Genomic DNA, 14828 nt, shown 5'->3' with positions numbered 1-14828 from the left:
CGGCAGCGGCAGCACCGGCAGCGGCCGAGGGACCCCGGCGCACAGGAGGCAGCTAGGCGGGCTGCAGACGCGCCCCGCCGCTCCCTGACCGGCCGGCGGCGCCGGGGCCGGTCTCGCCCCTCTACCGCGCGGCTCGCCGCCCCCTCCCCGGCCCGCGTCCCCTCCCCCGTCTTCTCCTCCCCGCCCGCCGCCCGCCTCTCGGGGGGAGGGGCGTGGGGGCAGGGAGCCGATTTGCATGCGGCCGCCGCGGCCGCTGCCTGCGCCGGAGCCCGCCGCCGCCGGAGCCCGCGCCCGCGCCCGGCCCGCGCGGCCCCATGCCTCTGGCGCGGCCATCGGGGGGGCGAAGGTGAAGACCGGCTCCTAGGATGAGTGAAGGGGCGGCCGCTGCCTCGCCACCTGGTGCCGCTTCGGCAGCCGCCGCCTCGGCCGAGGAGGGCACCGCGGCGGCTGCGGCGGCTGCGGCGGCGGCGGCGGCGGCGGGCGGGGGCCCGGACGGCGGCGGAGAAGGGGCGGCCGAACCCCCCCGGGAGTTACGCTGTAGCGACTGCCTCGTGTGGAACCGGCAGCAGACGTGGTTGTGCGTGGTGCCTCTGTTCATCGGCTTCATCGGCCTGGGGCTCAGCCTCATGCTGCTTAAATGGATTGTGGTGGGCTCCGTCAAGGAGTACGTGCCCACGGACCTGGTGGACTCCAAGGGAATGGGCCAGGACCCCTTTTTCCTCTCCAAGCCCAGCTCTTTCCCCAAGGCTATGGAAACCACCACCACGACCACTTCCACCACGTCCCCAGCCACCCCCTCTGCCGGAGGCGCCGCTTCTTCCAGGACGCCTAACCGGATTAGCACCCGTTTGACCACCATCACGCGGGCACCCACTCGCTTTCCTGGGCACCGGGTGCCCATCCGGGCTAGCCCGCGCTCTACCACGGCACGGAACACTGCTGCACCCCCGACGGTCCTGTCCACCACGGCCTCTTTCTTCAGTAGTAGCACGCCAGGCTCCAGACCCCCGATGCCAGGAGCCCCCAGTACGCAGGCAATGCCTTCCTGGCCCACTGCGGCGTACGCTACCTCCTCCTACCTCCACGATTCCACTCCCTCCTGGACCCTGTCACCCTTTCAGGATGCTGCTGCCGCTGCCTCTTCCTCCTCACCCTCTTCCACCTCCTCCACTACCACCACCCCAGAAACTAGCACCAGCCCCAAATTTCGTAAGTAGACGCCTTCTCTCAGCTGCTGTTCCCTGCTGATTTTCTTTCAGCCCTCTGGCTTTCCTTTCTCCTGGTTGCTACTACCCCATACCCAGTTTGGGGCAGAGTGTGAGGCCATGGTTAAAACTGGCCTCAAGGGGGCCAAAGGTGTGGGTCTTCGCTGGGTCTGTGTGCAGAATAAGGGCACCAGACACATCCAGGAGATCTCTGAGCCGGGGCCCCTACTTTGGTGGGTCCCAAATGAGAATAGACTCCTGACTCCCTTCAAAGGGTTAAGGGAAGTGCAAATCCTTCTCACTACAGACTTGAGAGTGAGCCCAGGTTGTGTTCCCCTTAGCGGCCTAGGGAGGGGAGGGATGGTGCACCCAATCCCTTCAGCCATCCTGTGGGGAGCTTTTCTAAGCACAGCCAAAACTGGCCTATTATAGACCACAAAGGGAGTTATGACCAGTGTGAGGGTGAAGAGTGGATGCAGGTATTTGGTAGTGATGTCCTCAGGATATGGCTGGCAACTCTTCCGGCATCCCTGCCCAGGCGGTGACTAAGAAGGGTTAACTAGAAGCCATTGGGAGAGGTAGGGAAATGAGGTGCTCCTAGATGGACGCCTCCCCTCAACCTGTCCCCGGGGCCATTGCCAGGTGTGGAAATTGTGTCTGTGGCCACTGGAGTGAGTTAACTGCAAGAAAAATGCCAGGGGGACTCTGCAGCGCTGCGGGGCCCCCAGGGTCCTGGAGAAGTAGGAGGATTTTTTTTTCTTTTTTCTTTTCTCTTTTTCTTTTCGTCAGCTGTGCCAAGCATTTGCTTTTGTTCCTTTCCCAGAGAGCTAAGGAGTGCAAACCTGATCCCATCTTCCTCCTAGTCCATAAAAGATGAGCAGACTAGGTCCGGGTTTAGTACAATGTCCAAGCTCTTTGTAACATATCACCCTTTAAATATAGCATTTCAGCCTTGCTCAGTTGGTGCCAGCAGCGGCCAGTGGAACCCGTAAATATGGACACTTTCTCTTTGGAACTGTAATCTTTCTATTTTTATGAGCTTTGCAGGTAACTAATTGACCTCCACCCCACCCTCTCCCTTTAGTGAACAGAAATCGCAGGAACCGTCTGTTTGTGCCTGAGGATCAGGATCGGAAAACACATGTGCAGCCTCTGAAGGTTATTCAGGACAAGCCCCCAGTATGTCAGTTCAAGATCCGAGCAAAGCTATTCCAAAAATAAGAAAGAAAGGAAAGAAAAGAATCGGTTTGGAGAGGTTGCCCTCCTATTGTATTTCTATTTATGTTTTGAGCTGTAACACTGGGGAGAGAGTGTTCCTCCTGAACTGTTCAGTGCTAGAAGGAATCAGATGGTTGCTTTCAGTTGTGTTAAATTTTTTTGTTTGTTTGTTTGTTTGTTTCCTTGACCCCAAATCTTACCTTGGATGTTATTTACCTCTGTGACTTTTTAAAAAATGTAGGGTACTTGTAAGGGGACAAAGACTTTTGCTTTTCCTCTGCTTTAGAAAATTGCATCTATTCCTCGATGGTCAGTGAGAGACAGAAAGGCAAAGAGAAGGAAGCTTCCTGCCACAAATGAGACAGCAGTAGAACCCTGCACTGAAGCTGAGCGGCTTCCCTCTGCTTTGCTTGACATGGTGATTTCTGAGAGCCCTTTTTCCAGAGGAGGGAGGGCGCTAGGGTCTCCTTTCAACAAATCCAGCTTGAGTGTTGTGAAGGAATAAAGGACTGTTGGTGCCTTTAAACACAGTCAGTGGACCAAAGTAGGTGTCTGTCTATGTTGAAAAACCTTAGAATTCTCATCTCTTCTGCAGCAGTTCATATGAATAATGAATTGTGGATTGACTTCCCACCCCCGGGCTGTGGGGAACACATTGGGGGCATTTCCCTGTCCTTTCTGTATTGATTTCCTTACTTTCCATTCTGAGTTGCTCTTTAAAGAAGGGCCCAGGGTAATTATTCCTGCCCCTCCATGATCTTGTTCTACATTCAGTAGAAGGGAATAGATGGCAGCCTGTTTAATAAGTCATGATTATTGACAGGACTCTCAGTCTCAAGGAAAAAAAGGTGGGAAATCTGTGAAGGGTCTGGGTGCTTGCATAGACATGTAAGCAGTATTTGTTTCATGTGTAACTAGGGTCCAGCTCTTTCTGTGTTTGAAATCTTTAAAAGAGTTGAGTGAAAAGATTAAAATGCAAATGTGCAGATCTAGCAATCCATTATCTGGTTTACCTGCCCCAATAAAGGACATTTTAATGAAAAGAATAGGAAAATGTAGTTTCCATTAAAGGTGAGTTTAAATAGGTAGGCTGTTTGGTAATGCAAACAATAAACATAGTTTATTTTTTCATGTAAGGTTTTTGGATGACTACCAAGAATGGAGATATTTTGTTTATGGAATTATCAACACTGCTATAGTAGGCTAAATTAAGGCCCAAGTAACTGTCGTTCAGATTGTTCACTTGTTTTGAAAATGGCATTAAAGTTCTCACATGAGACGTTTCATTGTGCACATCACCTGTTTCTATACTTTAGTAGGTTTGCTTTCTCTTTGCTTCAGCCTGCTCCCTCCACCACTGTTCAAAATGATCATCTTCGCTCTTTTTGTATCACTTGAAGGCAGTTAAGGACAATGCCCTGCTTTTTTGAGACTAACCCACTTATTCTTTAATGATGAGGGTCTTGGCTTCTTGAACAGAACATTTCAAGGCTTACAGGATGAATACATTTGTGTTCATCTTTGGCAACGTGATGGCTCCTATCTGCTAATTCATCATAGCTCTTTGAGTAGAAGCTTGTTCACTGAGAAAGATGACAAGTGTTCACTGGCCAACGGATAACAGGACTTTTGACCAAAAAAAAAAAAAATGGTATTTTATTTTTCATATTACTTGCTATGTGAAAGGTTCATTTTTATGACTATTACCAGTTTTCTTAGGGATTAAGGGGACAATAAGAGTGAACGTAAACAGCAAGCACAAAAAGATCATTTTTATTTGACTCTTAACTTTCTGTCTCTATCCCTTGGGCCACTTACTGGGTATTCCAAAACTTTCATGTGTCTCTGGAACGTCTTGCTTTTTCAGTGACCCAGACTGATTTTTCTTTCAGACTCATTGAAAACAAACACTATAAACAAACTGCGACTGTAGAATCAGTTCAACATGATTCTCCTGAAAACATTCTGTAGCTATGGTATAGAGGAATTAACAGTTTTGAGACAAAGAAGTCTTTACACTACAGATAGATAACAGTGGTTTTATACAAGGTATAAACACTTTTGTTTGACAGCAGTTGAAATTGTTTTCTTTGATTTCAAATGTGCTCATACAGTAGTGTCAATGCAAAAAGGGATTGTTCTGGAGTCTTGGACTTATTTTACATAGCTGAAAGCACTGTTAACAGGTAAAAAGAAAAAATAAAAGAAAACTCAATGCAGTGTTGAAGTTCAAAGCCAACTGCAACTGTTAATGGTTGTTCTTGCAGTCATCTTGAATGATTCTATCATGAATTCTCACGAATAAGATCACAAGTATTGAATGGTATACTCAGGGAGGTAATTTGAAGATAAAATGTCCTGTTGATGTTTAAACATGGTGTGGTAGTTGTTTTAATTTACTCACCTAGCAAAATAAAGTTCTATTGAATCATATCAAGTGTGATTTTAAGGGGAGCCATTGCTGAAGTCAATTGTTTTCTTGCTTTCCTTTTCAACATCCTCACTATTTAAATCAATTATAGCTGAGGATGCTCATAAAGCAACTGAGCACCCTTATGGATGGAGTGCAGGAGTAAAGCCTGTGCCTGATTTTCTGTCTATATGAGTCAAGGCTTTCAGAGGACTCCCAGCAGAGATGGTGGCCAAAATGAGCGGATTCAGAGGTCAAGATTAATGCTGCTTATAGAGTTTACTTGAATGTATTCCTCCTATGAGCTTGTGTTGCATTTTGAGTATGTTTTTATTTTCTTTGTCATTATTGCAGGATTATGAGGTTCTGCTTTAGCCTGTTATACTGTGAGTTCTGAAACATGCATACTTCATTTTGTGGTCCTAACCAAAAATAAAACAGCAGCATCAATGTGGGGCTAGGTGTAGCTTTTCCAGGTTGCTTCGTGGGTTCTTTTGAATTTGTCTTACTTCATTAACAGCAGGAATTATAAGCATCGCTTCCTGGTCTTTAAGAACTGTGATAAAGGATTGTTTACTAATGAACGGTGACTTGTAGGCTTTACTTTTTGTGCTGCTGCTCAAATATACTTCAAACAACCACACACTGTTTACCTGTAAACTTGTAAGCAAGGAAATTAACCAAAATCAAAATCAGCATTAAGCAGGCTATCTGTAGCACTCTCCATGGTACAGAAGAACTCAGATTCTCTAAGATGACTGTGGGCCACAGCAGAAGTTCTGGTACAGGCTTGACATCAGTGTTGGCCCCAGAGAGCCAGCATGTGTGGGAAGAAGTTACAGCTCCCTCTGGATCGTTCCAACTCTACTTCTGCTTATACCACAGCGATGAGAAAGATGGCTTTCAACTTATTCCTTTTATAGATTTTTTTTTCCTCAAATCCACGTATCTAGAGCCAATGCGTATCTCAATATGTTGAAATGAAAGATGAACACTGGCCCTGAAATATATATAGAGAAAGGGCAAGACATAAATGTAAGTCTTTAAAATGCAATTGAATCACTTCTGAATAGAAATAAAATTCATTTCAGTCTTCAGACTTGTGTGTTGGGCAAGAATAGCACCACGTTGTCTTGAAAAATAAGCAGATCTGCATAGGGTTTTGCTACTCACCCAATGGTCAGTGAAAATGATAGCATGCATATAGTTTGACTTTTCATTTCTTGCTTATTCCAGAAGATTTCATTCCCCATACACCTTATTGTACTGAAGAATGACTATGACTGAATATTTCTTGCAGACTTTTAACTTTATGTTTATTGTTGAGCTCTTTATTTCTTTGATTATGGTATAGACAGTACGAAATATGGAAAATTTCATATATATATATATATATATATATATATATATATCCATGTCATTTCAAGTTCTGGGTTTATTTTAGTGATTTCTTTTTCTCTTGGGTGAGTCAGAAGATGTGTGGATTTTTTTTTCTATATTTTTACTGGTTGACTTTTTGATACAATTTGCATAGTGTTTTACACAAATTCTCCTTTATTAAGGCATATGGCACTTTCTTAATTGATTTAGGAAGTTAAGACATATTTTAGCATTTATATAGTTGCACTATTAATGTTTAGGTGCTTTAGAAAAATATCTAAATATTGATAGGATATTATTAACAATTTCTTGCATTATATTGGTTTATATGGCATTTATTTTGATAGTATTTATTTGCTACAACACCACAATTGTACAGTTAAATTTTATTCTATACTTTCATATTTAATTTTCACAGCTCTTGTGATACACTCTATCTTTTACATTCATTTATTAAAGAGGAAGCCTGAAATGCTGTTTGGTGGTTTGTTGATTTTAGAAAATTAATAAAAGTCATTGCTTAAAAAGGAAACCGTTGTCCAGGTGTGGTGGCACATGCCCTTAATTCTAACACTCAGGAGACAGAGGTCTCTGTGAGTTTGGATCTGTGTATGTTAGAGGCCAGTTTGGTCCACTTAGAGAGCTCCATGCCTCTCAGAACTACAGAAGAAGACCTTGTTTCCAAAATAAAGACATAGATAGATAGATAGATAGATAGATAGATAGATAGATAGATAGATAGATAGATATAGAGGTAGGTAGGTAGATAGATAGATAGATAGATAGATAGATAGATAGATGAATAGATATACAGATAAACAGACAGACAGACAGATATATGATAGATAAAAATAAAAGAAAAAATAAGAAATTTTGAAAGAAAGATATAGAATTAAACAATACACACTCATTCTTTTTTGTTTTGGGACCATGGTTTATTCTTGAATATATGTCCACTTGTCAGAGAAAAGCATGTATTCCCGAGGAATCTCCCATAAATTACTGGCTTCTGTTTGAAAGCATTAGTGAAGAAGGTGGCTGGCATGATTCATACTTGCAATCTTATCCTCTTGAGGTCAAGGCATGAGCATGAGTTCAAAGACAGCATGAATGTTATTGCAAGCTCTCGTCTTAAAACATAAATATAAAACAAGATACAAAAAGGATATTAGTAAAGGAATTTACAGGAAAATGATTTTCACAGACACTGTAATAAGTATGTTCTCTGGGTATCTGTAATAGTTTTATTCCCTGCCATCTAATTTAAGGTAATTTCTTTCTTTTGGAAAAAAAAACAAAAAACAAAAAAACAAAAACAAACAAAACTCTCACCTTTTGGAGTTTCTTGAAAACATTCAACTACAATTTAATTGAAACTACAAGTAACTTTCATTTCCACAATTATGTGTCATTGGCTTACATAATATTTAGCTAAATTACAAAATTGTCATAACACTAGCTTAAACAATTTTGTTACCCTAACCATGTTGGTTAGGGAATAATTCACCTGGCAGCTGTGGAGTTATTGGAAAGCCATAAAGCCGACCTTTCTACTGTGTCCAGGTCTGTGTGTGGTGAAGAAGGAAGGTGCTATGAGCCAGCTAGATAGAGTTTTTATGGAAAATTTGACTCTTTCAGACTATCACAATTATAGAAAATGAGCCTTTACTATATGTATAAGGAACTTGGTTGGAACAACACTAGAGATGCTTCTTAGCCATGATGACGATGATGACAGTAAACAAACACCATATCTTTGTCTCTTACCCTAAGGAACTGCACAACTTAAAGCACTGGTTCATTCCTCATAACCTTAAGTCCCCCTCATGGCATCTTGAAGGTGATGGTCACAGCCTAACTCTGCCCAGTCCCTATAAAATGCTCTATTGCTTTTGTGTCAGGGGAGAGTTGTTGTTTTCTTGCATGGGCATACTAGTCATGTCACTGAGTGGAAGTTCTGGAGCTTCTTTGGGGATCTAAGTCTCTCTGATCTCTGTTGTGATACCAAAGCATGCACACTAAGATGTGATATGGAAAACTGACTCACTTCTGATTGCCCAGAAACAGGAATCCTCCATTTCTCCTCCATTGTTTGTCTCCATTGTTTTCTTACTTATTTAGATATAACATTTAACGCAGAGAGGAGCTAAAGTTTAGGAGAAAATGAGTGAAACTGCAGAATGATCTGCAAGTCTAAAGCACACAACAGCTTGGAGATCAATAGCCCAGGGATCCATTTTGTGTCATGCCTACACAGTCCTACTGTCCCCAGGTCTTTAAAGTGTGGATAGAATTTACATGAAAATAGGGAGAGTCTGCATTGCATTCTTCTCTTAGCACCTATTATAAACGAGATCTTGGAGGAGTGATAGGTTTATTTCTCCACAAAAGATCTCTTTTAGATATGTGTTTGTCCTTTGGTGTACCATAATTCTATATATATACATATATAGCACTTATTATAAAGTCTGTCTGTTGGAAACTCCTTTCTCACTTGTTGTTTTTGTAAGTTTTAATATTTTGAGACAGGCTAGTCACTGTTTATAAATCACAGGTTACTATTTCTGGCCATGAAAAGGGTCATTCAGAAACAGTCCAGAAAAACTGAATTCTGAGTTAAGTGTAATTAATTACTTCTGTCCAGCAGTGTCTATTATTAAGTTTTTGTTTGTTTGTTTGTTTGTTTGTTTTTTAAGTGTCCATTAACACTTCTAGGTCACTGTTTCTAGAAGTGATACACAAATCAAAGATGCAACACAGGGCAAAAGAGCAGTTTGTTTATTTGTTTATCTTTCTAATTTAAAAGAATCTACATAATTACCTTAGCATGAATATGCCTAGAATTGTGAGAGTAGAAATATCTTATTGTAATCTTATTGTAATCACCGTCATATTTTGCTCAGATTCAGTTTAGTTCTACATGGTGTTTTACTTTGAGCTGTGGGAGGATTGTTCATGAGATCCCGATCTTGGAAGAAATTTGAGACCTAGGTAACAATGGAAATGAATGTGGCCAAGCGGAGTCTCAGTGTGAGCCAAGAGAATTTGTGTTTTCTTGGCATTCACTGTCTGGCTTATTTTATAAAGGATAGAGTCAAATATTTTTAGTATAATCATGCTTGGCAATAAACTGGCTGGCAAGTGGTCATATGATATGTCTGGGACATGTGTAAATTGCATAGTTTTTTGGTGATCAGGAACTTAAAGGAGTGTTGGATACTTAAATAATGAGGTACTTGGGAAATACCTGAGTTCCATAGTACAAGGAAACCACTACAACTCTCCAGAAGGTCTAAGAGGAATGCTGATGAGACTTGATATTCATCAAAAGAATCTCAATGCAGATGCACTCATTTCTTTGTTATTTCTTATTTGTGTATCAGGGGTCTTTTTTATTTATACATGAAAAGAATGTTCTACTGAATAATTTGAAGCATGATTGAGATTGTTAATTATGCAAACTTATAAAAATTTATGGAATGTTTGGGGATATAGCTCAGTGGTAGAAATTTATAGAGTGTTTGAATAGTATGTACAAGGCCGTGGGTTTAATCCCTTTTAACACTTACACTCAAGTACATAAAAATGGAAACTAGTAAATTAGTAAGTTTATTTTACAATTTTTGAACAGCCATCCTAAAAACTAGGGTTAGTGTAACATTAGAAAACTCTACTACTAAAACCAAAAATGTCATGGGTAAAAGGATAAAATCTCATAGACAATGGATGATAGGTCTGTTACAAAGAAGAGGGGCAGGGAGATTCCGTGCCCAAATTTAGTGTTGAGGAAATGCTGATGTTGGCTTGCTGGTAAACTCTATTCTAGCAATTAACAAATGCGTAATGATGAGAATAATTATTTATCCTAAATGCTGTTTTTAACGAAATCATGCTTAACTGAATTTTTGGTATGATGTTTTGTTTTCATATTTAATTACTGATAAATCGTCAGAGTCAATATGAAAATTTTCTCTTTACCAAATGAGTGGTGTTTACCAGTATAAAATATATTAGCTTCCAGCAATATTTATGTTGGGTTGTTCTTGTAATTATGTATAGGTAGTATATTAAATATTTTATAAACCAATGAATTATCATGGTTTATATTAAAGGTAAGTAGATTACATTGGAACTATTCCATATAGGTTAAATCACTTTTAAAAATGCCCATGGAAACAAGTTAGGAGCCTCCCACAGAGGGACTCTGAAAGGCTCTGCCCTGCAGACTATCAAAACAGATGTTGAGACTTATGGCCAAACTTTGGGCAGAATGCAGGGAATCTTATGAAAGAAGTGGGAAATAATATTAAGATCTGGAGAGGACAGGAGGTCCACAAGGAGAGCAACAGAAGCAAAAAATTTGAGCACAGGGGTCTTTCCTGAGACTCATACTCCAACCAAGTACCATGCATGGAGATAACCTAGAACCCCTGCACAGATGTAGCCCATGACAGTTCAGTGTCAAAGTGGGTTCCATAGTAATGGGAACAGGGAGTGTCTCTGACATGAACTGATTGGCCTGCTCTTTGATCACCTCCCCCTGAGGGGGGAGCAGCCTTACCAGGCCACAGAGGAAGACAATGTAGCCACTCCTGATGAGACCTAACAGATTAGCATCAGAAGAAAGAAAAAGAAACCCTCCCCTACCAGTGGACTTGGGGAGGGGAGTGTGTGTAGAAGGGGGTGGAAGGGAGTAATTGGGAGGGGAGGAGGGAGGGAAGTAGAGGAGGGATACAAAGTAAATAAAGTATAATTAAAGATAAAAAAAGACAAAAAAAAAAAAAAGTTAAAAATGCCCAGGGAAGAAGTTGAGAATGTTAAATATAGAGTATATTTATATTTGCTTAAGAAATCAGCACCTGTATTGTCTGAAATTCATCAATCTAAAAAAAATTACCATATATATATATATATATATATATATATATATATTTTTTTTTTTTTCAAAAAGAAAACAGCAAGTACTTGGTTAAAGAAAAGCCCTGTGCTCTCTATCACATATATGGCATTTCTATGCTTCATGTTGAGTTATATATATATTAAGTTAAGTAAAAAACATTAAAAATAATTTTTATTTATATTATAATGATGTTACAAGGCCATTGATTGGACATTTAATAATATTAAGGATGTTAGAAAATGTTTATTATGTAATTCTAAAACTTATGGTGCAAAATTAAATAAGATGCCAGTTGCACTAAGCTTTATAGCTGTAAAGATAGGTTTAATATTTAGTAACCAAATTTCAAGGAACCATTGTGTTAGTGGTTATTTTGGGATTATTAAATGAAACTCTTTTCATCTTACTGTACTTTTCTATATTTTCTACAGTTTGGTTAATGGCCATGTATTATGAGTGGTTAAGCTGTTGAAGAAGTAAAGAACAAACCTCACAAATTGTTTGATTATGGGGTTTTTGAAGTTGATTTTGTATAGACTCTTTAATTTTTCTTCTTTATATCTGTGCTTTAAATGGAGGTGCCAGCATGAAGGGATTGTCTGAGTTTGAGGCCTGGCTAGGAAATATATTTTCCTTTGTTTCTTGGGAGCTCTGTGGTTTAACCCAGCCCTTATCTTTTAGGGGAAGAGACATGTGTGGGCATTTAGTGAGTCATTAATGGCTCTTTGCTGCTTGCAGATGTCCACCAGTCTTTAGCATTATTTTTTGTGTATGGACATAGCCAGTAGAAGCCAGTCAGTCACACATTTGTTCTACATTAAGGATAAGATGAAAGTAAGAAGAGGAGATGGTAGTGTTGGGTCTTCGAAGGCTCGGATCAGATGATGAGAGTGAATGAATGCAGAGAGTAGCTTAGAGATTTACTGAAGACTGCAAACTACTCCCAGAATCAACAGACTAGTTGGCCAAAGTATAAACACACTACATGGACCAGGAGGGAGTAGTGATTTGTAGGGAGCAAACCATAAGCTGTGTTCAAAGCCCCACAAAGAGCTCACGGAATAACAAAAGAACTGGAGTGGAAATGTGGCTCTATTTATATGTTTAACTATGAAAAGTTAAGATCTTGTTTACCTTTGGGGAGTAAGGAGCTTAGTGCCATTGATAACATTTTGCATATTATTCTGGAAGCTCATTACAGGAGACATTTATTTTGATAAAATGCATTCATATGCATCCCTCTGACCCATGAACTTTTTAAATATAAATCAGCAAAACTTTGAAAGATAAAGGATTTTTGTTTATAATATTTATATAGATTTTACCAATTCATGCTGCCAGGGCAGTGGACTTTGGCTTATGTATTTTCTCATTTGTAGACCCCGAACCATAATAACAGTTCTCTACATTTCATAATATGCAAAGACTGTCTTCCTGGCTTTTATTTCCAAGATCTGGGCTGAGGATATACTCCATGTAGGCAGCCTCAACCCCTCCTGATTTAAGCCTTTCTAAATGGAAATTTTTTGTTATGTCAAAACTTCTGAAGGTGTTAAGTTACATATTTCTCACACGTATCTATAAAAACTATTCTTGTGCTTTGATGGTGCCTCCAGCCAAGCTCTCCAAATAGAGGTTTACAACACACAAGTGTTCTAATTTGTATGTCATCACTGTGATCAACTTGGACAAAATTTGGTAGGAAATGGGATTATTTGACTTACACTTCCAGGTCATGAACCATCATTGAGGAAAGTCAGAGCTGGAACACAACCAAGAATATGAAGTAGAACTCATGGGGGTGGTGCTGCTTACTAGGTTTCCCTCTGGTTTTTACACAGCATGCTCTCTTAAGTAGCTAAGGCCAACTGTCTGCTGATGATACAGTCCATTCTGCATGGTGCAGTACCCACCCACATCAATCATCAGTCATGGCATTCTTTTCAGACATGCCCATATATACCAGCCTGGTAAAACATGCTCTTCCAGGGTGAATCTAGATTATGGCAGGTTGACAGTAACAACCAACATGGATAAGAAAGCCATTTCATTAGTGACATTTGAGGTATTGTTGAGCAGAATGTATATATGAGAGAGTGCATAAACTCTGAAGTAATTTCCAATATGACCAGTACATCAGACCATTTCAGAAACGAGTCATTGGTGCTGACAAAGGTGTTTGCTAAGGAGAATTTCCTTAGGCAGAGAAATACAGAAGTGAGTGCAAGGGAAGAGATTGGTCATTAAAGAAGGCAGAGATCTGTAATCTTTGCACTGTAGAAACAGCACCTCTCTCTGGCAATAACTACCAAAGAAGAAAGCCAGAAAGAATGGTGGATCTAGTTATCATCAGTGGGTTCTTTATGGTGAACAAAGTGGCTGAAATAACTAATTTTAGATTTTGGTATGTGATGCACAGATGCAGTTCTCCCATTTATGATATGAGCTCTCCAGATGGCCACACATTAACCTTACATTGCACAGACCCCACCACCTTACATCTCTTAGTCCTAACCATGTGATGAGTGCAGCCTTGGAATCAAAATTGGCATTCCCTCTGAATGCTGTGAAACATCATCATTTGATCCACAGAGGTGCTGCGTGGGCTCTGGAAAGAGGATTCCATATGTAACCAGAGGGTCAGGGCTGTGCCAATCAATCAATACTGGAAGTTTTGCCTCTGCAAAGTTGGAACACAGTCATAGGTTAATTTAGGTGAAGTCACACAATCAGGGGCTGCCTCTTGTTATTCTTCTAGTATCTCGTCTTGCAAATTTTTAGATATTTCAAAGCTGTTATTTTGGGTTAAATCTAGGGCTGTGTTGATGTGACTATGGATAAACTAAACATCCTTGAAGCACAGCAATTCTATTGCTTCGTGCAGCACTTTGAAACAGCAGTGGAGTGAATTCAAAACTTAAATATATCTTGCACAGATCAGAGCCCATTTCTTTGAGTAATTTGCAGCACACTAGTCTTGGCAGTCTTTAGAATGTCCTTCCCACAGAGACCTGGCACCTGCTGAAAGTACCACAGGTACTCTCACATCCTTGCCTTACTCCCGGCTGTGGCCTCCGTAATTCCTCTGCATTTTCAGAACCCACTCTAAGGACAGGCGAAGCTGTTTCCCCTTTCTCCAGACGTGTAAGTATGAACGTGGATTAGCGATGATGGCCAAAAGGTTCTTTCCAATCAGATAATATTTACTTATGTCAGCATTTATAACATGCCGGTCAACATGTACTGGTATTATATGCTTGAATATTGTAAGTCTATTTTATTGACATAGATAAAGGGAAATCTTAGTTGTGTGTAAATGCCTTTTGATATTTAACAAAATGAGAATTGTTTTGGAAAAGAAGGCAGGGATGTAGATCTGGGTTTAACAGAATCCTTACTGAGCCTGTTTCTCTTCATCCTTCTCCTGCAATACCACGCTGAGGCTCATCTTTCATTGTGAGCAACGCTGAGTAAGTTAAGATAAATAATGAAATGCTTCTTTTTGCCATGGTCTACAAATGGCTGAGTGTTGTGAAAGTCTGAGTAGTGCTATTATATCTAAATGACTAGATAACATACACGTTAACCTTGAAGAGAAAAGGTTAATGACCAGGATGCTTTCGAAGCAGCCTTTGCCTGGTCTTTTCTCATGGCTTTCTGAATACTACACACACACACACACACACACACACACACACACACACACACACACACA

At 40.6% G+C, this 14828-nt stretch overlaps 1 protein-coding gene across 7 annotated transcripts in view; it reads left to right on the top strand.

The window, feature by feature from the left end:
* The first annotated feature begins 365 nt into the window (after positions 1-365).
* The window catches only part of Nrg3 (neuregulin 3), a 1183895-nt gene continuing 1169432 nt past the window's right edge, over positions 366-14828 (top strand). For all 7 annotated transcript variants that reach the window (XM_055597838.1, XM_055597836.1, XM_055597834.1 and 4 more), the window contains exon 1: positions 366-1209. In XM_055597838.1, the coding sequence (XP_055453813.1) occupies positions 366-1209 (844 nt within the window). The remainder of the gene's footprint in view (positions 1210-14828) is intronic.

Source organism: Psammomys obesus, unplaced genomic scaffold, assembly GCF_907164565.1.
Source record: "Psammomys obesus unplaced genomic scaffold, mPsaObe1.curated_primary_1811, whole genome shotgun sequence".
NCBI lineage: Eukaryota > Metazoa > Chordata > Mammalia > Rodentia > Muridae > Psammomys > Psammomys obesus.
The sequence above is the reverse complement of the archived record's forward strand: the minus strand, read 5'-3'. Positions and strand labels throughout refer to the sequence as shown.